The sequence below is a fragment of the Sapajus apella genome, unplaced genomic scaffold (assembly GCF_009761245.1).
Source record: "Sapajus apella isolate SASKATOON/1434 unplaced genomic scaffold, GSC_monkey_1.0 scaffold14, whole genome shotgun sequence".
Classification (NCBI taxonomy): Eukaryota; Metazoa; Chordata; class Mammalia; order Primates; family Cebidae; genus Sapajus; species Sapajus apella.
This window is the reverse complement of record NW_022436954.1, coordinates 1768105-1789195: the sequence shown is the minus strand read 5'-3', so window position 1 is coordinate 1789195 and position 21091 is coordinate 1768105. Positions and strand designations below refer to the sequence as shown.

At 59.3% G+C, this 21091-nt stretch overlaps 1 protein-coding gene across 1 annotated transcript; it reads left to right on the top strand.

Moving 5' to 3' along the window:
- Nucleotides 1–5410: 5410 nt before the first annotated feature.
- CCND1 (cyclin D1) lies at nucleotides 5411–16080 on the top strand. Its single transcript, XM_032282533.1, has 5 exons — nucleotides 5411–5830; nucleotides 7357–7572; nucleotides 8109–8268; nucleotides 12151–12299; nucleotides 15451–16080. Exons 1-5 carry the CDS (start codon nucleotides 5633–5635, stop codon nucleotides 15613–15615), a joined length of 888 nt encoding a protein of 295 aa, XP_032138424.1. The 5' UTR covers nucleotides 5411–5632; the 3' UTR covers nucleotides 15616–16080.
- Nucleotides 16081–21091: the final 5011 nt, after the last annotated feature.

Genomic DNA, 21091 nt, shown 5'->3' with positions numbered 1-21091 from the left:
CCATTGCCAGTGTCGTGAACCTGAACAAGGCACCTGGTTTCTTTGTGCCTCCATTTCCTTGCCATTAAACACATTTCCCTGAAATTAAGTGTGTGAAAGTATAAGTTGGCTGGAAGACACAGCTGGTAGTAGTGAGAGGACGTGACTGTGTCGTGAGTGAGGGCTCTTTCTCCAAACACTACAGGAGATGAACCTCAAAGCAAACGGCCATGCTCCCTTAGACTGAGTGAACTGTGCTGCTCAGGGCTAGAGGTGTGTCTAGGAGCATGGTGACCAATGCAGCCCCCTCCACCCTAGGGCATATAACCTGTCTCCCTCCCATGAGATAGCAGAAACAGCTCTCTGTCCAAGCCAGGATTCAGCGAGATGGTCCAGGAGGGGTCTGAGGATTCCTCTGACCCATCCAAGCCTGGGGAGGCAACACGACCTAGCCTGGGTCTCAGGGGGGCCCAGTCATGCACCCCTGAACCTCGTGAGCCCAGGCGGGCATCCTGTGGGTTAAGGTCAGGCTCACAGGGTCCAGGGATGCACTAGATTCTTTATCTTAAACTGACCCTCAGGAAAAAAAAAAAAAAAAGCCACCCTTCAGGACTTAAAAAAAAAGTAGCTGTAGGAGTTTCTGGACGTTTTCGCCTTTGTTAAACACCTTCTTGCTCCCTGCTTTCCAACCACAGTGCACTGGACACCATCAGAAAGCTGCAGCTGCTCTTCGCTGCTTTACCAGCGGCTGAGAAGGTGGAATAGTCACGGCCCGGTTCTGTCACATTCCTCAACCGGACAGTCGCCCTATTTATTACAGATTCCAGTAGGGCCGAGCACCCTCCTTCCTGCCGGTCTTTACAGATGAACACGCTATCGCTCCAGCAGTACAACCCGCCTTATTACGTAAAAAAGCAGCCCCCCTCTACCAGCACGGAAGAAGTCAGTTCGGCACCATCATGGTACCGGCGCTAGCGTTCAGCGTCCTGGGAGGTCCGCATGCGCTCGGGAACCGTCATGCGCGCCTTTTCTAAGCCTTACGGTACAAGCGGACGCCGTGCAACCACGTGGCGGTGGAACCGAGGCCCGGCGGGAATGCGCGGAATGCGCGGCGCGGCCTCGCGCGGCTCCCGAGCCTCGGCCCGGGGTCCGGCGGCGCGCGCTCTCGCCTCCCCTTTACCTCTCCTGGCCGCACCCCGGCCCTGGCCCTGCCACCCAGGACTCGCTGAGCAAGTCGTGCCCCGCGTGAACACTCGGGAGGGGCCTGGAGACCGAGCACGGCCCATCAGTCCCTCAGACCCTGTGAACCCAGAATTCCCAAAGGGGTCCGAATCCGAGTCCTGCCCCTGGCCCTTAAAGCACGGGCTCCAGGGACCCCAGGGGAAGGGCGCGGGGCGTTAGGTAGGCAACCCGTCCGCGGCAAAAACAAAACAACAAAAAAAACCCTCCCTTTCCGTCCCCTGCTGGGTGAGTGTCCCAAGAACCAGAACTCCGAGGCGCCCCGCAATGACGGCCCTGTCCCTCCATCCACCCCCAAGTGCCAAGGCGAGGGATGGAAGCGCTTTCGAGCGTTCCAAGGTCATTAAGGCGCACGCTGGAGAGGCGCGGGCATGCGGGGTCCTCCCCGCAGTCTTCCGGAAAGGGTGGGGAAGGGCGTGGCAAGTTCCGGAGTGGGGTACGCCGTGGGAGCCCCCGGGGTCCTCGGCGCGGAAAACTGGCTCCCGCGAGCCGCCGCCTCAGGTTTCCTAGGCCCCCCGAGTCCCGCAGCGTCGCCCTGCGTCTCCGTGCGGCGCGGAAGTCTGCTCAGCCTCGAGTGGGCCGCGGCCAGGCCTGACTGCGCGGGAGCAGGGCGGGACGTGACCTCCGGGGTCACCCCCAGCTCACTTTCTCTCCCGTGGTCGGAGGTGGTTTTCTTCTCGATCTGGGCGCCTATTCCCCACCACTTGGTCTGAGAGGGGCCGGGGCCAGCTGGAAGGCCAGGAAATCCCTAGTGGATTTGGGGGTTCATACTGCTCAGGGTACCGGGCGAAGCGGCTTAAGGGGCGGGAGTCAAGGAATTAGAATCGCCTTTAGCCTCGGGATCCCAGTTGGGTCGCTGGAGCCAGGGCCGCCCCCTACCTGTTGGGTTTGTTTTAACTCCCGCGCCCACCGCGCCCGCAGCCTTCGGAGCTGGGGGAGGGGTCTCGTTTCCCCGCGGCCCGCGGGACAAACGACTGGGGCGCTGGAGGAAGGGGTGGTCTGTGTGTGACTGAAACTAATTGATCAGGAGCGGAAAGGCACGTCTGCGGTTGGGGCGATAGAGGGTGCGGCTGTCCATGTGCCGAGTGTGTGGCTGTCCCGGGTGGGCACTGGGGCCGGAGTTCGCCCCCGCCCTGCTCGCGGTTTTGGGGCGCTCGGGATCGGCGCTACGTAACCCAAGCAGAGCTGCCGAAGCACGTGGGCCGCCACGCGCACCCCAAAAACGAGTCGTGTGGGGGGAAGGGGAGCTCGAGCGCCCTCGGAATCCAGGGGCCGGCTTTCGGAAGCGTTTTCCCGGGCGACTTAAGGGCTTAACAATGGAAAACTCGCGGAGCGGGAGCCAAGTCCTTTCAAGTCGCCGCCAGGTATGCGGCTGCAGGTGACCCCACCTGGGTGCGCCCGCCCGCCGGCCAGCCGCCCTGGTCCCACAGTAGAAAGGCGGGTGCCGGAGGTCGCCGGCGAAGGGTCGGCGCTGGGCCGCGACCACCCGCCCCCAACCCAAGCCCCCAGCCCCGCGGCGCGCAGTCGCGCTGAGTCCCGGGGTCTGCGCCGCGGCGCGCCGGTTCCTGAATGAACGCGCTCCCTTCCCCCGCTTGAATGAAGGTTCCCACAGCCAGGGACGGTGGCGAACACGCGCCTGCAGCGGAATTCGCCCTCTCCGGGCAGACCATCCGCCCGGGCCGCGGGCACCGGGGCGGGGGCCAAGGGGCGAGGAAAGCGGGAAGGTGATTTAAGTTACTTTTGGATTTTCTTTCAAACCAACGTGGTTACCCTCCCGAGTGGGCCACTTGCCCTTTGTCTCCAAATGGTCACCGAGAAATAAGAACAGAGCACTTTAAATGAGCCCAGAACCCGCAATTCCTGCTTCGTGGTGGGTTTTAAAAAGACAGTGTAAAGTAAAGCTGCAACAGAAAAGTTTTTTAAAGTTGCTTTTCTCTTTGGAAAAAAAAATCAAAATGCTTTCTCTGCGCTTCTTGAAGCAATGGCCCTCAAAAGCCCAGAGCTGTTGGCCCCCTCGGAAGACCTAGCGGCCCTGAGCTGGGCTCCCTGGGGGCTGGGCAGCTGGCGCGCCCCTCCGGGCCCCAAATTCCAGCGCCTCCCCCGCGGGTTCCTGGACGGCTCTTTACGCTCGCTAGCCGGGCTTGCAATTTTGCGCCCATCCCTGAGCCGGGAAATCAACGAAGTTCCTCGTCGAGATCTGCCCGGTCCGCCTAGTAACAGCGCCGCGCCCCCATTGGCTCATGCTAATTCCAGTTTCCTCTGTTTTGCGCCCGGGATGGGGGGTGAAGTTCCCTCCAGGACCCAGAGCCGGTTTTGCCGGAGTGGGCGAGCCTCTCTATGCCCTGCTGCCCCTACCCGACTCCAGCCGCTTCGCGCCTCCGGCTGGGCCAGGGCGCACGCGGGGCTCGGGGCCCCTAGCCCCCCGGGATGGGAGAGGCCGGGTGATAGCTCGGGGCCCCATAAATCATCCAGACGGCCGCCGGGTCCGGATTTTATGAATGAAAAAGCAGCTGGGCCGCCCTCGTGCGCGGGCGGATGCTCTGAGGCTTGGCTATACCTGGGCAGAAGCGATTGTGGGTGCCCGGGGAGTGGGGAGGCACGTCGGTGGGTGCTCCCTGCTGGGGCCACCTACCGCTCCCCATGCGCAATCTAGGGGTAATTACCCCCCAGAACCCGGAATATTAGTAATCCTAGTTCCCGGCGGGGGAGGGGGCGCAGGAGGAATTCGCCCTGAAAGGTAGGGGTGGGAGGGGGGTCGCATCTTGCTGTGAGCACCCTGGCTAAGAGGAGGGGACTTTTTCTCTCCGTTTTCTTTGAGCTTTCACTGCTAAGAGGATACGGTGGTTTGATGACACTAAACTATATTCAGAAGGAAGTTAATGAAGTTTTCTTAATTAGGGGCAGATGTTGTAAACAAAACAAAAAAGTTGAGACAGTAAAATAGCCTTTTATTTTTGTAATGCACCAAAGAGGCAAAACCTGTAATTAAAAAAAAAAAAACACTATGTATTTTAATTCACATTTGCTTAAGTTTGTGATAATATTGGGGACCCTCTCATATAACCACGAACGCCTATCGATTTTGTTAAAAATCAGATCAGTACACTCATTTGTTTAATTGATAATTGTCCTGTATTATGCCCGCCCTTGCCAGCCCCCTCACGCTCACCAATGCAGACCCAGGGCAAATTATAAAGGTGACGGGACGTCTACACCCCTAACAAAACCAATTAGGAGCCTTCCGGCGGTCTTGTCCCAGGCAGAGGCGACTAATATTTCCAGCAATTTAATTCCTTTTTTAATTAAAAAATGAGTCAGGACGGAGATCACTGTTTCTCGGCTTTCCTTTCAGAGGTGTGTTTGGCCCGATTAAATTGTCGGCACCGGAAGGGAGGGGGTGCGTTTGGGGACCCCCGCGAGGATGGACTGGTCAAGGTAGGAAGACAGCCCGAAGAGTCTCCAGGCTAGAAGGACAAGATGAAGGAAATGCTGGCCACCATCTTGGGCTGCGGCTGGAATTTTCGGGCATTTATTTTATTTTATTTTTTGAGCGAGCGCGTGCTAAGCTGAAATCCCTTAAATGTTTACGGTTACCCCCTTGGGCATTTGCAACAACCCCCATGTGCGCCGAAATGAAAAGTGCACTGGGTGGTGTGCCGTCCTCGGTCCCTGCATGCTAAATAGTTCTTGAAATTTACACGTGTTAATGAAAATGAAAGAAGATGCAGACGCTGAGATTATTTGGCCGTCTGTCCGCTCGTGGGTGCCCTCGTGGCGTTCTTGGACATGCGCCTGTTCTGCCGGCTTGGATATGGGGTGTCGCCGCGCCCCAGAGTCCCCCCTCCTCGTGGTCTCCCTAGGCTGCGTGTGGCCTGTCGGGCTTCCCAGTCGTCCCCTACTGCAGAGCCACCTCCACCCCACCCCCAAATCCCGGGGGACCCATTCGAGTCGGACCGGGCCCCCTGCACCCCTCTTTTCTGGCGGGGAGAAAGGCTGCAGCGGGGCTATTTGCATTTCTATGAAAACCGGACTACGGTGGCAACTCCGCCGCAGGGCAGGCGCGGCGCCTCGGGGATGGCTTTTGGGCTCTGCCCCTCGCTGCTCCCGGCGTTTGGCGCCCGCGCCCCCTCCCCCTGCGCCCGCCCCCGCCCCCTCCCGCTCCCATTCTCTGCCCGGCTTTGATCTCTGCTTAACAACAGTAACGTCACACGGACTACAGGGGAGTTTTGTTGAAGTTGCAAAGTCCTGGAGCCTCCAGAGGGCTGTCGGCGCAGTAGCCGCGAGCAGCAGAGTCCGCGCGCTCCGGCGAGGGGCAGAAGAGCGCGAGGGAGCGCGGGGCAGCAGGAGCGAGAGCCGAGCGCGGACGCAGCCGGAACCCACAGCCCTCCCCAGCTGCCCAGGCAGAGCCCCAGCCATGGAACACCAGCTCCTGTGCTGCGAAGTGGAGGCCATCCGCCGCGCCTACCCCGATGCCAACCTCCTCAACGACCGGGTGCTGCGGGCCATGCTGAAGGCGGAGGAGACCTGCGCACCCTCCGTGTCCTACTTCAAATGTGTGCAGAAGGAGGTCCTGCCGTCCATGCGGAAGATCGTGGCCACCTGGATGCTGGAGGTGCGGGGCTTCGGGCGGCTCTCTTAAGACCTCCCTGCAACTTGTTGCCCAGACCCACGTTTCTTTGCTCCTCACTCCCCTCTCTTCTCTCCCGCTAGACCTTTGAAGTTTGCCGGGGTGTTGCTAGGGATCCGTATTTTCAAAATAAAAATTGTGGGTATTTTCTGAAGGAGGAAGGGGTGGGGGTGGGGTTGCTAGAAATTGCGTTTCCTGGGACGGGAGGAGGGGGTCGGGGAGGGGTGCCTTCAGGAGAAGCCAGTGCCAGGAGCACCCCAATGGGCCCGAGGGTGCGGGCTGGCGGGCTAAGTGCGCTTTGTGCCCCCCGCCTGCGCCCCGGCCATGCTGCGGCTCCTCTCCCGGCCGCCGCGGCCGAGAGCCTCCAACTCCGGGGGGAGGGGGCATAGATTTGATTTTTAAATTAATATCCATGGACACGTATGCAAGGGCCGGTCGTGCCAGTATTATGCGCCATCTTTGCTCTTTTATTGCACAGCAAAAGTGTTTATTAATAATTGGGGGCAGGGTGGGGGCGGGGAGCGGCCGCCGGGAGCTGGGGCCGCAACTAGGGGCCCGGCGGCCGCCCGGAGCCCGGGGGAGGGGCGCAGGGACGCAGCATGGGTAGTTTTGGGGGGACCCCGCTGGGGAAGAGGGGGCCTTTGTTCAAGCAGCGAGTCCCGGGGCGCCCCGCACGGGCAGCCTGGGCCGGAGAGCACGCCGACCTGCAAGGTCGCGTGGCCCCCAAGACGCCAGGGCTGGATCCCCGTCTGCAGGGATCTCGGCTTGGGGTACCTTCTCCGAGCGAGCCGGGGACGTGGGAGCACATTTTCATACCATCGGTGGGAGCCTGAGGGGCCCGCAAGTATTTTAAAATAATTTTTGAAAGTGCGGCGTGGTGCCCTTGCGAGAGGGAAACGCCGCCCGCGCTTGGGGGGAAGGGGGTCCCCGGAGTTTGAATTCCTGGGGCTATCCCCGGAGCCTGTAACAAACTCCTGACCCCCGGCCTGGGTAAAGGGCCGTCCGAGGGTCATTTTCATGGTATTTTTACGCACTTAGTTATTTTTTTAATATTTTTAAATATTTTTTGAAAAGATGACGTCTGGGGAAATGCGGCGCGGCGGCCTGGGACGCCACCTTTGTGTCTCGCAGGCGCGGCGCCCAACCCCGCGGCCCTTTGCGCGGCCCCGCACCCCCGTGGGTGTCGATCCCCAGCCAGAGGGGCCACGGAGCTCCAGAGCGGGCCGGGGTCCCCGGGCCCGGCAGCCCGCGCCGCCGCCCAGCTGTGCCCGCTCCCGCCCCCACCATGCCAGCCTCGCGGGGACTTTCCCTTTCAGTTTCGGGGAGGGTGGATACTGGGGACGCGCGCCAGAGGGGGCGCATCACAGGAAGCTTCTGCCGCCCCCGGCCCCGACCCCTCAGCCCTCCAGAACTGGTGGTCCTGCCGAGCGCGATGCGCGTGCGAGGGCGGGGGCGTGGGGTGGGGGTGGCGCGACCCGGCGGCGGCGGTCACGGGCCCCGTGCCCCCGCAGGTCTGCGAGGAGCAGAAGTGCGAGGAGGAGGTCTTCCCGCTGGCCATGAACTACCTGGACCGCTTCCTGTCGCTGGAGCCAGTGAAAAAGAGCCGCCTGCAGCTGCTGGGGGCCACCTGCATGTTCGTGGCCTCTAAGATGAAGGAGACCATCCCCCTGACGGCCGAGAAGCTGTGCATCTACACCGACAACTCCATCCAGCCCGAGGAGCTGCTGGTAACCGCGGGACCCCCGCCGCCCCCCGCGCCCCGCCCCCCGCGAGCCGCAGGACCACTGGGCCCGACAAGGTGCAGGGGGCGGCAGCCGGCCCGCCTCGGATACATCTGTCTGTCCCGAGGGAGGGCGGCCCCTCTGCCGGGTGTCCCTGTCCCGGGAGCGGGTGGGATCCTAGCCGCCCCGCGCGCGATTGCCTGCGACTACCACCGCGTTCGCGCTCCGCGGTGTGGCCGAAAAGTGGGCGGCGCGCGCCCTCCAGCGGCTGCACCCGGAACTCCGCGCTGCGCCTCCCGTTCCAGGTGGTGGGAGGTCTTTTTGTTTCCACTTGCAGAGCCTTTTCGCGCGGCGGGCGCCTTTTCTGTTTTGATCTGGGATCGTGTGTTGCCCCAGCTCCCTGGACCCCCCAGCGTTCGCCAGTCCTGCTCCCCCACCCCCGGACCGCACGAGACGCAGGGGCCAGGGCCATGCTGCCGGCTTCCCCGCGTCCCCGGGCCGGCCCGCACCTCCCCTCATAGCCGCTCACCCTGTGTTCGCAGCAAATGGAGCTGCTCCTAGTGAACAAGCTCAAGTGGAACCTGGCCGCCATGACCCCGCACGATTTCATCGAACACTTCCTCTCCAAAATGCCGGAGGCGGAGGAGAACAAACAGATCATCCGCAAACACGCGCAGACCTTCGTTGCCCTCTGCGCCACAGGTAGGGCAGGCCCAGCAGTCCCCAGCCTCCCCCTGAGAGCCAGCACCTTAGGTGGCCTGGCCGGCTTCTTGCTCTGCACCTGGGTGCTGTCCGGGAGGACGTCCCTAGGCCCCCTCCTGCGCTGGGAAGAGTTCTTCCAGCTCTGGTGAGCAGAGGCGCTGGCTTGTTTGCGCTGGATGGAAGGGGATTTGCCCTTACGGCCGCGCCACCGCGCAGCCAGCCTGCCTGTGTCTAGATGCTGTGGCCTCATCCTCCAGGCCAGGCAGCTTGTGGCCACTCCATGCCGAAAGGGGTTTACCTTGGCCGCCGGGCCGCCTCCTTTCCCCACCCACCTCCAGCCCTTCTTGTGTCCTTAAGGAGCCTGAGCTGCTGGGGCCCCCTCCCGGCCTCTCCCAGGCTGGGCCACTTGCCAGAGGCGCCTCCAGGGGCGGGGAGAGCTGTCGGCCCGCCTGCACCACGTGTTCTGGGCAGCTGAGTGCAGGGGTGTCCAGCAGAGGAGCTCAGCTGCCTGAGGCCCTGCCAGGGGTGCCGCCGGTCTGCTGGGCTCAGCTGAGCCCTGGGGAGCACTTCACAACAGTCTCAGCTTGGGCAGCCACCGTGGGCAGCAGAAGTACCCAGTCCTCACCTCCGCTGGCATGGCCCCCAGGCCCCTCCCTGGCATGGCCCTGGCCCCAGAACCCAGTAGGGACAGACACATGCATACACAGGGTGCTGCCTCCTGCTGTCCCCAGCCCTGCCTCTGACCCCCCTGTGACCACCTCCTTCCCTGGTTACCCTGATGGGGGCCCGTGCCCCCATCCCACCCACCTCTGCTGTGGCCCACTTTTGGTCAAGACTCAGTTGTCACATCTGTTTGTGGGCTCACTCTGGGTGACCTAGGCCACAAGGTCCCGGACATCAAAGAGGCAATAGCATCTTCTCCCCCGATCCCGTGAGGGCAGAACCTCCCTAGCCTATTTCAGCGCTCCCTCTGACACAGGTAGCCAGCAGCTGGTATTCCAGAATGGTTTCTGGGTTAGGTGTGAGAGCTCCCCCACCTACTCCACCTGCTTGAGGCATGAACCCCTCCCCCACGTTTCCAAGCAAGTCCCCACAGTGGTCAGATGAAGATGCCAAGAACGCCGTCCAGCCTGGATAGGTCTGAAGGGTGGGGTGGTCCTGCAGCAGACAGGGAGGCGTTCTCTGGCTGGTGCTCCTCAGAGGAGAGAGGCCTCCGGAGACTCCACGCAGCCTTTTATGGAGCTGAAAGTGGCTTCAAAGAAATGCAGAGTTTCCTGGAGACGTGGTGGGGCGCCGTCCTTGCACAGCGTCCCTGCTGGGTGGCTCCAGCAGCAAAGCTCCCCTCCCAGGGTCCCTGGGTGTTGGTGGGAGGCAGGGGGCAGGTGCAGAGTCTCGCTCTCCCCACTACTGCACACGCTTTGTCTGTGAAGGCGCCCCCGGCGGTGGGTAAAGGAAGAGGGACACTCGGGGACCCAGCTGCTCTCAGTGGCTGTGGAGTCTGCTCCAGGGTGGGCCCCGAGGCGGGGCAGGAGGCCAGGGCACCCACCCCTGCAAAGTGCTCCAGGTCCTGACCCATGTGCACCCCATTGAGCATAACTGAGCATCAGACATAACTGCCTGGGTCCTGCTGGATGTCCGTGGAGACGAGTGTGACTTAGGGCTGCTTACAGTCAGAAACGGGCTAAAGGAGGTGGAGGCGTGGGAGAGAGTCTAGGAAGGTGTTTCTGCCTTCCACGTGGCGCGGGTTACATTTAAACGTGATGCCAGGGCGGCTTCTCCCTGTGCCAGGCATCCCTGGCCCCGGGTCCCCAGTAGGTGTGCACATGGCACATATGCTCACACATGTGGGTTTCAGGGCACGTGCCCTCGGTGCTGCAGGGGGCCAGGTGAGAAATGTCCAGTGCCACGGAGCTGCCAGGACAGCTGTCACCTCACTTTACAACCGGGCAGCGGATAGGGCCCAATCCTGGCGCTTTGGTGTTTCGTTCTGGGTGGCTCCTAATCAAAACACACTGCCACACACTTGGGGGGGGGGACGCAGGAGCTTCTGGAACGATGTGGGAGTGACTCCGCTCTGCATGTGCCCCTGGATGAGATGGGGCTCTCAAGGTGCGGGGCCAGCTCAAACGCGTCGCTCCCTGCAGAAGCGGTCTCTGTGTGCAGTTCTGATTTGCCTCAATGAAAAGGTTTTCATTCATGGCTCCCGGCTCTCAGACTGTGTGGAACTGCTCCCATTTAAAGGGGAAAAGAGGTGGCTCAGCTCGTTAAGGCTTTCTTTAAGTCCTTGCGGCGCCCAGCAGCCAGCTTTGTCTCCCCTTCAGGGTGGCTGCCTTTCTTCCCAGCCCCTCGCCGGCGCCCCTCTCTCTTTAACAAGGCCGAAGTTGTTTATTCTCTTGGGATGAAGTCTCCGATGGGCCACCGCACCCCTGGCGGCCCGTGGGGGCCCCTCTCCCTTTGTGCCTGGGTCGGCTCCCATTCAGCTCCCCCGGCCCCCCTTGTTCCCGGGCGCTCAGTGGCGCGAGATGAGGCGATGGGGCCAGCAAAGATGCCACACTCGGCCCGGCCGGCGTCCAGCTCCCGCCCCAGGCCCCTGGTTCTTGTGCAGAATTCCTCGTGGGTACGACCCAAAGGCTGCCCCCAGGCTCTGCTGGGGTGGGGGCCAGGCCGAGAGGCACATTCCACGCTGGCCCACCTGTCCACGGTCGGTGCGCGGCTGCCCTGAGGAGGGGTGGCCGGCGTTCCCTGCCACAGATGGGGACATGATGGGTGGCGAGGCTGTCTATGGAGAGAGCTGGCCTGCCGAGGCACCCACCTGGCGGGCAGATGAGCCCCAGTGTCTGACAGTGACCAGGGGGAGTTTTGTGCAGACTCCAGAGCCTGATGAGCTGCCCTGGATTGGTGTCCCCCTTGGAAGTGGGCCCAGATGTGGGAAACAGCCCCCAGGAAGCCCCAGGGTGGGGGATGGGCACCTTCCTAGGAAAGCTGCTCCCTCCTGGGCCTGGCTCCTGGCCCAGTCCTCCAGGGGTGTCCCATGGTGACTGGGGGTGGGAACCCCACACCTCTTCCCTTACTTAGGAAGTCACTGGAATTGCTGGGCTACATCAGACGGCCCAGAGAAGCCTTTTTGTCACCCGCCAGATACAGTGTTGACTGGAGGGCCGGGTAGAGTTGGGTTGTACTTGGTCCGCACTCTGAAGGTCACCGTGACAGTCATGGTCCCATGGTTAGGGCCGTGGGTTGCTGGAGAGCTCTTCCTTCCCGAGTGAGCCAAGCCAGGCTCTCCTGGTGCCGGGGCCTGAGGTTGCCACACCATCACAGCCACCCTAAGGCCACCAGTCAGGGCTTGCCCCTTGACGGACACGGGGAATGGCTTCAGCAGTGCCCTACAGCCCCGTGGCCTGGCCCAGGTGGAGGCCTGGGTGTCATCCATGTGATGTCCCGTCAGAATATGACTTGTCTTCAATCCCTGCTGCTGGAGGGTGGCAGGTACTAGGATTAGGGTCACAGAGGCACCATCTCTATGTCCTCATGTTCATGTCATCTCATTTTGTTTTTGTGAATAAGTGATGACGTTCACAGGCTGGAGATGCTGATAGTGATGTCCCTGTCTCCCTTCCCATGGCTTTCTCTTTGCTTGATTGTGTTTGAGTCAACAGCGGGGCTGACGTTCCAGGAGGGTCCCTGGACCGAGCCCCTGCTTTCCTGGTGCGCAGGGAAGGCTGGAGGCTGGGGAGAGCCTGGATTTGGAGCTGCGCATTCTGGATGGTTCCCTGCAGGCCAGGTCACTTGCTCAGAGCCAGCACTCAGGGACACCTGGATCACCGAGGCCCTGCGTGAGGGTCCCCTGCCCACAGCCCCCTTGCCTCTCTCCTTCTGCTGCAGATGTGAAGTTCATTTCCAATCCGCCCTCCATGGTGGCGGCGGGGAGCGTGGTGGCCGCAGTGCAAGGCCTGAACCTGGGGAGCCCCAACCACTTCCTATCCTACTATCGCCTCACCTGCTTCCTCTCCAGAGTGATCAAGTGTGACCCGGTGAGTGAGGGCGATGGCCAGGCGGGCTGGCGGGCAGCAGACATCCAGTGCCACGGAAATGCTGAGGCTGGTGCCAAGGCCCCCAAGGGTGAAAGGTTGGGGCTAGGCCCCTTGCACGCCAGGCCATGGACTCAGAGTGCCACCAGCTTCTTCCCCTGTTCCTAGAATTCACTGACTGGCTGGGGGTCCTCACAGGTTTCTCACATCCCCTGGGGCTTCCAGGAGCTGTAGAGTCTTCCTGGGCGAAGCGTCCAGGACAGAAGCCCCAGGCGGCCCCAGCCAGTGATCTGTGTGGTGATGGTGTGTGGGGGTAGGCCCAGGCGAGCTTTGTTTGGGCCACAATGTGCGTGGCCAATAAATAGATGCTTGAAAGGGGCTCCTGTGAGGTCCGAGACGCCGGACAACGGGCGGATAGCGACAGCCTTGTTGTTCACGGCCCCTTTGAGAGGCGGCTGCTGTCAGACCCGGGATGACTGTGTCTTTCTTCTTAAAAATGCCATTGTTTTATTCCCGAGTCTTTTCTTAAAGAATTAAAATGACAATCAAAAGGGTTTGTGGCATTTACCAAATTAGACCGGAGAGGTGGCCGGGTCAGCCGCAGGCCCCGCGGTGTGTGAGGGAGTGACCGCCTGACCCCCGCTCGGGGCCGGGTGGGCCTGCGGGGCCTGTTGTGGGCTCTGGCCTGGGCCGTCTCCTGGTGGTCCGCCCTCCAGCCTCCCGGGGGCTCCGCACGGGTCTCAGCAGATGCTGTCTCGGGTCCACCTGCCTGTCCCCTGCCCGGCGGTGCCTCTGGAAGAGGAAGCGTTTTTGCCACGGGACACTGGAGGCGGCCCGGGCGCCGTCCCCTCCCTGCTGTGTCCTGTGCTGTGGCCTCCCTCGCACCCTGCCGGTGTTATCCTGCGGGGGTGGTGAGGTGTCCTCACTTGCTGGAGGGTGGAGGGCAGCAGCCCACAGTTCACTCAGAAAAAGGGCTCAGAAACGCCATGGAGGCCTCCAGAAGCCCAGCAAAGGGAAAGCCCCCCGCACCCCTGCACTTCTCATTGCAAACTCCACGCCCTGAAAGGAAACCGCCCCCCTTGCAGGGGCATCTGCCCTGCGACGCCCTTGCTTGAGTGGAGACATCTTAAGCACACCCAAAGCAGGCGCCTCACGGCTGGCACATGGGCACATGGGTGAAGTTCCCCGAGGCCGAGTCCACTCTGCCTGGTTATCCAGTGACCCACTTAGCTGAGCCCAGACTCAGAAAACCCTCGACAGCAGAAGCCCCCACATTTTCTCTGGAGTGTTCTAGAATTTTCTTTGGTGGGCAAATGTTCATCTGTGTGAATAGGGTGTGCTGTGCCACACACCAGTGGCTTTTTGCTGAGAAGCCTGCTGCCTCCTCGGAGCTTCTGGCTGTGGGGGAAATGTTCTGTCCACCGGGGCAGCCTTGCAGGCAGTTGTGGGGCCAGAAGGATGAGGGAAGGGCCGGGAGTCCAGCTGCAGGTGTGGGACTGGACTGGGTCATGGGGGGCGGGGGGCTGCAGGTGAAGGGGGGCTGCCAGGCCCCTGGGGCTGGGAACTGAGAGTGGCTGGCGTTTTAGGTTGAATATCAGGCGTCTTGGGTCTCACCCCAGGTTTCTGGCCTCAGTTTCCCCATCTGTACAGTGGGACTGGCCAGCTTCATTTGCCATGATGAGAATGTATCTGAAAGGCAGGAGAGGAAAGGCCTCCCTCTAGAGGCTTGGGGCTCTAAGATGTCATGACTCCAGGGGTCCAGCTAGAAGCCCTTCCGGCCTGGGTCCTCGCCTGTCATGCCATGCCTTCATCCAGCCCCTCCGGCCCCATCTGGATGGGAGTTCTGCAGCCCCTGCGTGGCGCATGGAGGGCTGTGGCCCCGCTCTGCTCCTAGTGGAAAATCTGTTTCCAGGGCTGCCTAGAGACCTGCCTTTAGGCCCTCGTGTGGCTTCCTGGCAGTTGGGACGCACACAGCCCCAGCACGTGGAGCTGGTTCTCTATCCGGAAGCCCCTGGGGCAGTAAGCAGCCACTTAAGGCTGCCTGGGACTTGCCGGTAGAGGAGCCTGGGAGAGGCCCCTGGGCACAGAGGTTCCAGATTTCACGGCTGCCCCTTCCCACTGCTGGCATGGTGTGGCCGCTGCCAAGGAAGTGTGGAGCCCCCAAGGGTGCCGGAAGGACTTCCAGGAACTTCTGTCGCACTCCGCCCTGGGCCGAGCATCTCTGCGGCTGCAGCAGGTGGATGCGTGCTATGCCGGGCTGATGGGTGGCCCAGGACGCAGGGCTGAGCGGGAGAGGTTGGAGGGGGAGAGATCAGGGCTCTGGGTCTTCCTGGCCGCCCAGCATTCATCCTCAGTCATGCACGGCCGAAGGCTTGTCCATCAGCTGATCATGGAAGGCCAGGTTCACCTCGAGTGCCGCCACATGGAAAGGTTAAGTCTGAAAAAGCAGGGCTCAAAGGGCCTCTGTCCAGATCAGATCAGATGGCACTGAATTCCCCGGGGAGCTGGCAGGCCAGTGGGAACAGGAGGTCCAGGCGCTGTTGGGCATGGGGACAGGCAGGGGCGGTGCGGGGTGGGTGGGCAGCATCTGGTGTCCTGTGGCTCGGGAGGCCAGGTGGGAGGTGGAGACATTTGGTCCTGAGCGCCCAGTTGACAGGTGACGGCAGCTCCCTTGTCTCACTCCGGTTTGCGGGAGGCAGCGTGGGCCAAGGAAGAGTTTTTGGCTTAGTCTTGCCCTTATAAAAGCCTTCCAGGGGCCGGGCGCGGTGGCTCACGCCTGTAATCCCAGCACTTTGGGAGGCCGAGGCGGGTGGATCACGAGGTCAAGAGATCGAGACCATCCTGGTCAACACGGTGAAACCCCGTCTCTACTAAAACTACAAAAAATTAGCTGGGCATGGTGGCGCGTGCCTGTAATCCCAGCTACTCAGGAGGCTGAGGCAGGAGAATTGCCTGAACCCAGGAGGCGGAGGTTGCGGTGAGCCGAGATCGCGCCATTGCACTCCAGCCTGGGTAACAAGAGCGAAACTCCGTCTCAAAAAAAATAAAAATAAAATAAAATAAAAGCCTTCCAGGTCATGACACCGGGGAAGGGGCCCTTGCTGCAGGCCCCCTCTAAGGCCCCCTCTGCCCGCCTCTCCCCCTCCCATCTCAGGACTGCCTCCGGGCCTGCCAGGAGCAGATCGAAGGCCTGCTGGAGTCGAGCCTGCGCCAGGCCCAGCAGAACCAGGACCCCAAGGCCTCCGAGGAGGAGGAAGAGGAGGAGGAGGAGGTGGACCTGGCCTGCACACCCACCGACGTGCGGGATGTGGACATCTGAGGGCGCCAGGAAGGCGGGCGCCACCGCCACCCGCAGCGAGGGTGGAGCCGGCCCCAGGTGCTCCCCTGACAGCCCCTCCTCTCTGGGGCATTTTGATACCAGAAGGGAAAGCTTCATCCTCCTTGTTGTTGGTTTTTTTTTCCCCTTTGCTCTTTCTCCCTCCCATCTCTGACTTAAGCAAAAGAAAAAGATTACCCAAAAACTGTCTTTAAAAGAGAGAGAGAAAAAATAGTATTCGCGTAACCCTGAGCGGCGGGGGACAGGAGAGCTGTGCTACAAAAATAGAGGATTTTATACCCCAGTAATCAACTAGTTTTTATATTAACGTACTTGTGTGTCTGTTGTAAGCGTAGGTATTAACACAAAGGAGAGGTCTCGGGAGAGGATTAGGTTCGATTCTTTGCGTGTTAAAAAAAAGCATAAAAACATTTTTAAAAAAAATAGGAAAATTCAGCAAACCATTTTTTAAAGTAGAAGAGGGTTTTAGGTAGCAAAAGGTATTCTTGTGCTTTTCCCGAAGAGGACGGCAGTAGTGCGGCTGTAGGCGTCTCTGTAACTTGCTTGCTCATCTGCATGTAGTCACTTTATAAGTCATTGTATGTTATTATATTCCATAGGTAGATGTATAACCTCTTCACCTTATCCATGGCTGAAGTCACCTCTTGGTTACGGTAGCGTAGCGTGCCCGTGTGTGTGTCCTTTGTGCCTGTGGCCACCACCACAGTGGACGTTTGTCAGGCACCAGCCAGCGTGGCGGGGTCGGGAAAGGCCACCTGTCCCACTCCTACGATACGCTACTGGAAAGAGAAGACGACATAGTGACATAATATATTCTATTTTTATACTCTTGCTATTTTTGTAGTGACCTGTTTATGAGATGCTGGTTTTTTACCCAACGGCCCTGCAGCCAGCTGACGTCCAGGTTCAATCCACAGCGACTTGGTTGTTTTTTTTTCTTTCTCCGTATTCTAAAACCATTCCATTTCCAAGCACTTTCAGTCCAATAGGTGTAGGAAATAGCGCTGTTTTTGTGTGTGCGGAGGGAGAGCAGGTTTCTAATGGAATGGTTTGGGAATATCCGTGTACTTGTGTACGAGCAGGACTGCGAGGTAGGTGCAGGCCACCGTGGTGGCAGCGGAGGTGAGTGTTTGGGAGGCTGCGTGCCAGTCAGGAAGAAAAAGGTTTGCATTCTCACATTGCCAGGATGATAAGTTCCTTTCCTTTTTTTTTTTTTTTTTCTCTCTTGAAGTTGAAGTTTAGGAATCCTTTGGTGCCAACTGGTGTTTGAAAGTAGGGACCTCAGAGGTTTACCTAGAGAGCAGGCGGTTTAAGGGTTACCTTAGATGTTTCACACCGGAAGGCTTTTAAACACTAAAATATATAATTTATAGTTAAGGCTAAAAAAGTATATTTATTGCAGAGGATGTTCATAAGGCCAGTATGATTTATAAAGTAATGCAATCTCCCCTTGATTTAGACACACACACACACACACACACACACACACACACACACACACGCCCCTTCTGCCTTTGATGTTGCAGGTATCATACAGTTTGTTTTAAAGCTAGGTCCTTTTATAGGTGAGAAGAACAATCTGGAGGAAGACCACACAAAGACATTCACTCAGCCTGTTTGGCGTTCCCCAAAGTCATCTGATTGAAAAGGTGTCACAAGGAAAGTTAGGGTACTTGGCAGAAGTTCAGTTCCTAGATGTTCTTATCCCTTGCCCCTTCCTTTAAAAAAACTTAGCGACAGAATAGACAATTTGCACATCTTGGCTATGGAATTCTTGTAATTTTTATTTAGGAAGTGTTGAAGGCAGGTGGCCAGAGTGTGGAGGCTGATGTGTGAGGGAAGATGGGCGGGAGGAGTGAGGAGGAGGCTCCCGGGGGGACGGGCGGTGCCCACGCCAGGGACAGGCTGCAGCTCCCGGGGGGACGGGGCGGTGCCCACGCCAGGCACAGGCTGCAGCTCCCGGGGGGACGGGGCGGTGCCCACGCCAGGGACAGGCTGCAGCTCCCGGGGGGACGGGGCGGTGCCCACGCCAGGCACAGGCTGCAGCTCCGTTTTCTTTCTGCGCTGCTACCGTTGACTTCCACGCACGGTTTGGAAACATTCACATCGCTTCTCTGTATCTCTTCACATTGTTTGCTGCTACTGGAGGATCAGTTTTTTGTTTTACAATGTCATATACTGCCATGTACTAGTTTTAATTTTCTCTTAGAACATTGTATTACTGATGCCTTTTTTGTAGTGTTTTTTTTTTTTTTATGTGATCAGTTTTGACTTAATGTGATTACTGCTCTATTCCAAAAAGGTTCCTGTTTCACAATACCTCATGCTTCACTTAGCCATGGTGGACCCAGCTGGTAGCTTCTGTCTGCTTCGGCACACAGACAGGCGGGTGTCCCCCGAGACCAGGCTGTGTCCATCCTCTCTTCCCTGCGCCTGTGATACTGGGCTCTTCATCGGATCGTAGCGTCATCATAGTTCTTACAGCTGTGTCATTCTTTGCGTGTAGCTATGGAAGTTGCATGATGACGATTATTGTTATAACAAGTGTGTCTTACGTGCCGCCACGGTGCTGGGCCCGTAGGACTCTGCTTAGGGATGATTGGAATAGCTTCTGGAATTTGTTCAAGTTTTGGGTGTGTTTAATCTGTTATGTACTAGTGTTCTGTTCGTTATTGTTTTGTTAATTACAGCATAGTGCTGATTTAAAGAGACTCCAAATCTCAGTGAAGCCAGCTCACAGTGCTGTGTGCCCAAGTCACCTAGCAAGCTGCCAAACCAAAATAATTTGCACCCCTCCCCCCCACCGGGCCCGCATGGCTAGAGCCCTGCCCTGGCAGGGTCATCCTGTGCTCGGAGGCCATCGCGGGCACAGGCCTGTCCCGCCCCACCCCTCCGGAACACGGCTCACGCTTACCTCAGCCATCCTGGCTGCAGCGTCTATCTGAACCACGCAGGGCCCTTGAGGGACACTTTGTCCATCGTGATGGGGCGAGGGCACGAGTCCTGGATGTGTGTGTCGAGAGGCCAAAGGCTGGTGGCAGGTGCACGGGGCACTGCAGAGTCTGTCCTGTGACGCACAAGTCTGAGGGTCTGGGTGGCAGGCGGCTGGGTCTGTGTTTCTGGTTGCACCGTGGCGCTTCCCAGCACCAACATGTAACCGGCATGTTTCCAGCAGAAGACAAAAGACAAACATGAAAGTCTAGAAATAAAACCGGTAAAACCCCAGCATGGTGCCTGCCTGTTTGTTTCCTGGGTTGGCGGGAAGCCAGAGGCGTGCGTCCTGGTACCTCAGAACCAAGGTAGGGTGGCAGGCTCAGCAGTGCGGGAGGCCACATGTGCGCTGTGGGAACTTCAGCAGCATCCCAACCTCCACCCATAAGATGATCGTCACGCCACCCACTGTGACAACCATGAGTGTCTCCTGACACTGCCACATGCTGGGGGCTGGAGACAGTCCAGCCAGGATTGGGCACACTCCTCCAACTGGTAGGAAGCCCCGAGCCCAGGTGTGTGAGGTGGGAAGGGGTCTCCTGTCCCAGGGAGGCTCCAGAGAAGTTTGCAGGCAGCCTGGCCGGGTGACTCCACCCACGCGAGACATCAGGTCTGGCCCGGGTGACGTGAGCAGTGCCCATTGATTGGGAATATCTCCCGCCCCTTGCCTCGCCAGTTTGTCTTCCCAGGTTATTTGCAGATAGGAGAATAAATACAGCCAGCATTCGTTAACCCTCTTCTGGCGCAAACTTCTGTTTGCTCTGGGTGAATCACGGTCCTTTGGCGACGCCAGGCTCCAGGAGAGCAAAGTTTTTTATAAAAAACTTTGATCAAGAGCGTCAGGGTCATGATCCAGGGACCTGGAGGCCGCCTTAAAGGATGGCCATGACGTCTCCCTTTGGATTTCAGGAGCACGTGACTGGACTTAACTTCAAACCCCCAGTGGAGGTGGGCAGCAGGAGTGCCCTGGGAAGGTGTCCATGGACCTTGGTCACAGCTCCTGGACTCATCTGTGAGGCTGGTCTGTCCTCACCCCAAGCCAGGTGGAAGCCCAGGTCCCACACCACTGATGGGTGCTACTTGTCAGCTGCAGGTCGAATCTCCATGGCCTTTATGAAGTACCTGCTGTCTGCCCTTTCTCCCTCATAGAGCGCTTCTCCCAGGGCCCACAGTGGGGCCGGGGTGGTCAGTGTGTTGGCTCCACAGGTGGCTGCCCTGGGAGGAAGGTGGGGTGTGGAGGGGACACCTGGCCCTTGTAGGTCACCAGCCTCTCCCCTGAGGGTGGGGGCTCTGGGAGCCTTCCCCAAGGCAGCACCATATTGAGTGGGTGGGAGGCCTGCAGGTGGCCCCAACAGGTCACGTCAGCAAGAGCTCAACGGACAGTCGGAGCCAGAGGGGACACTGGTGGCCAGTCGGGTGGCTTCCGAGGCCCAGCTCCTTGCTCCTGGGGCAAATCGCCCTGAAGGCAGGGGCCAGGTCAGCACCATTGCAGCTGTCCAGACATAGGGCAAGGGCCAGGCCCTGTGTCAGGGCTGAGGTCCTAGGGAACCCACACCCATACCCCCCGCCTGCAGCTGGGTTCACGTCCATCCCCCGAGAGCACACAGGTGTAGCAGGAGGCCCAAGCAGGGAGCTCCAACCATTGCACAGGGAACCTGTGGTTGTCTTTGGTTGTTTCACAGAGCAGGCAAGGTCGCCAGCAGATCCTGCTAGGTTTGAGCAAGGATGTGGGGAAGAAGCCCAAGAGCGACTGCCGGGCAGGGAGAGGAACCAGACGGGTCTAGGAAGATACTTCAGTGTTTGGAAGTATTTTAAGATGGAAGAGGGATGTGCAGGCTGATAGGTCTGGCAGAGCCAAAAGGCAGCGACGCCTCTACTGGGAGAGAGGGAGCTGAGTGCGGGGCTCAGGCAGGCTGGCAGTGCAGGGCAGGGGCCCTGAGTGGGTCAGGCGGGTTCACAGCCAAGTGCAGAGAGGGCTTGGGGCCAGAGTGAAATGATTGCAAGCTCCCCCCCACCCCAGCCCTCTCTCTCTGTCTCAGTATCTGTGACATCCAGTGATGAGTGGGTCTGTACATCCCCAGCCCCGGCTGTGCCAAGATGGGTGGGTCTGTACATCCCCCGGGGATGGGTAGGTCTGCACATCCCCCAGCTGTGCCAAGATGGGTGGGCCTATACATCCCCCTGGTTATGCCATGAGCTCCAAGGCTGTATTAGCCCTTTTTCACACTGCTGATAAAGACACACTCACCTCGGAGGTGGACGTTGCGGTGAGCCAAGATCGGGCCACTGCACTCCAGCCTGTGCAACAGAGCCAGACTCTGTCTCAAAAAAAATAAAGTAAAATAAAAGACATACCCGACACTGGGTAATGTATAATTTATAAAGAAAAAGGGGTTTAATAGACTCACAGTTCTATGTAGCTGGAGAGGCCTCACCATCATGGCAGAAGGTAAAGGCCTGTCTTCCA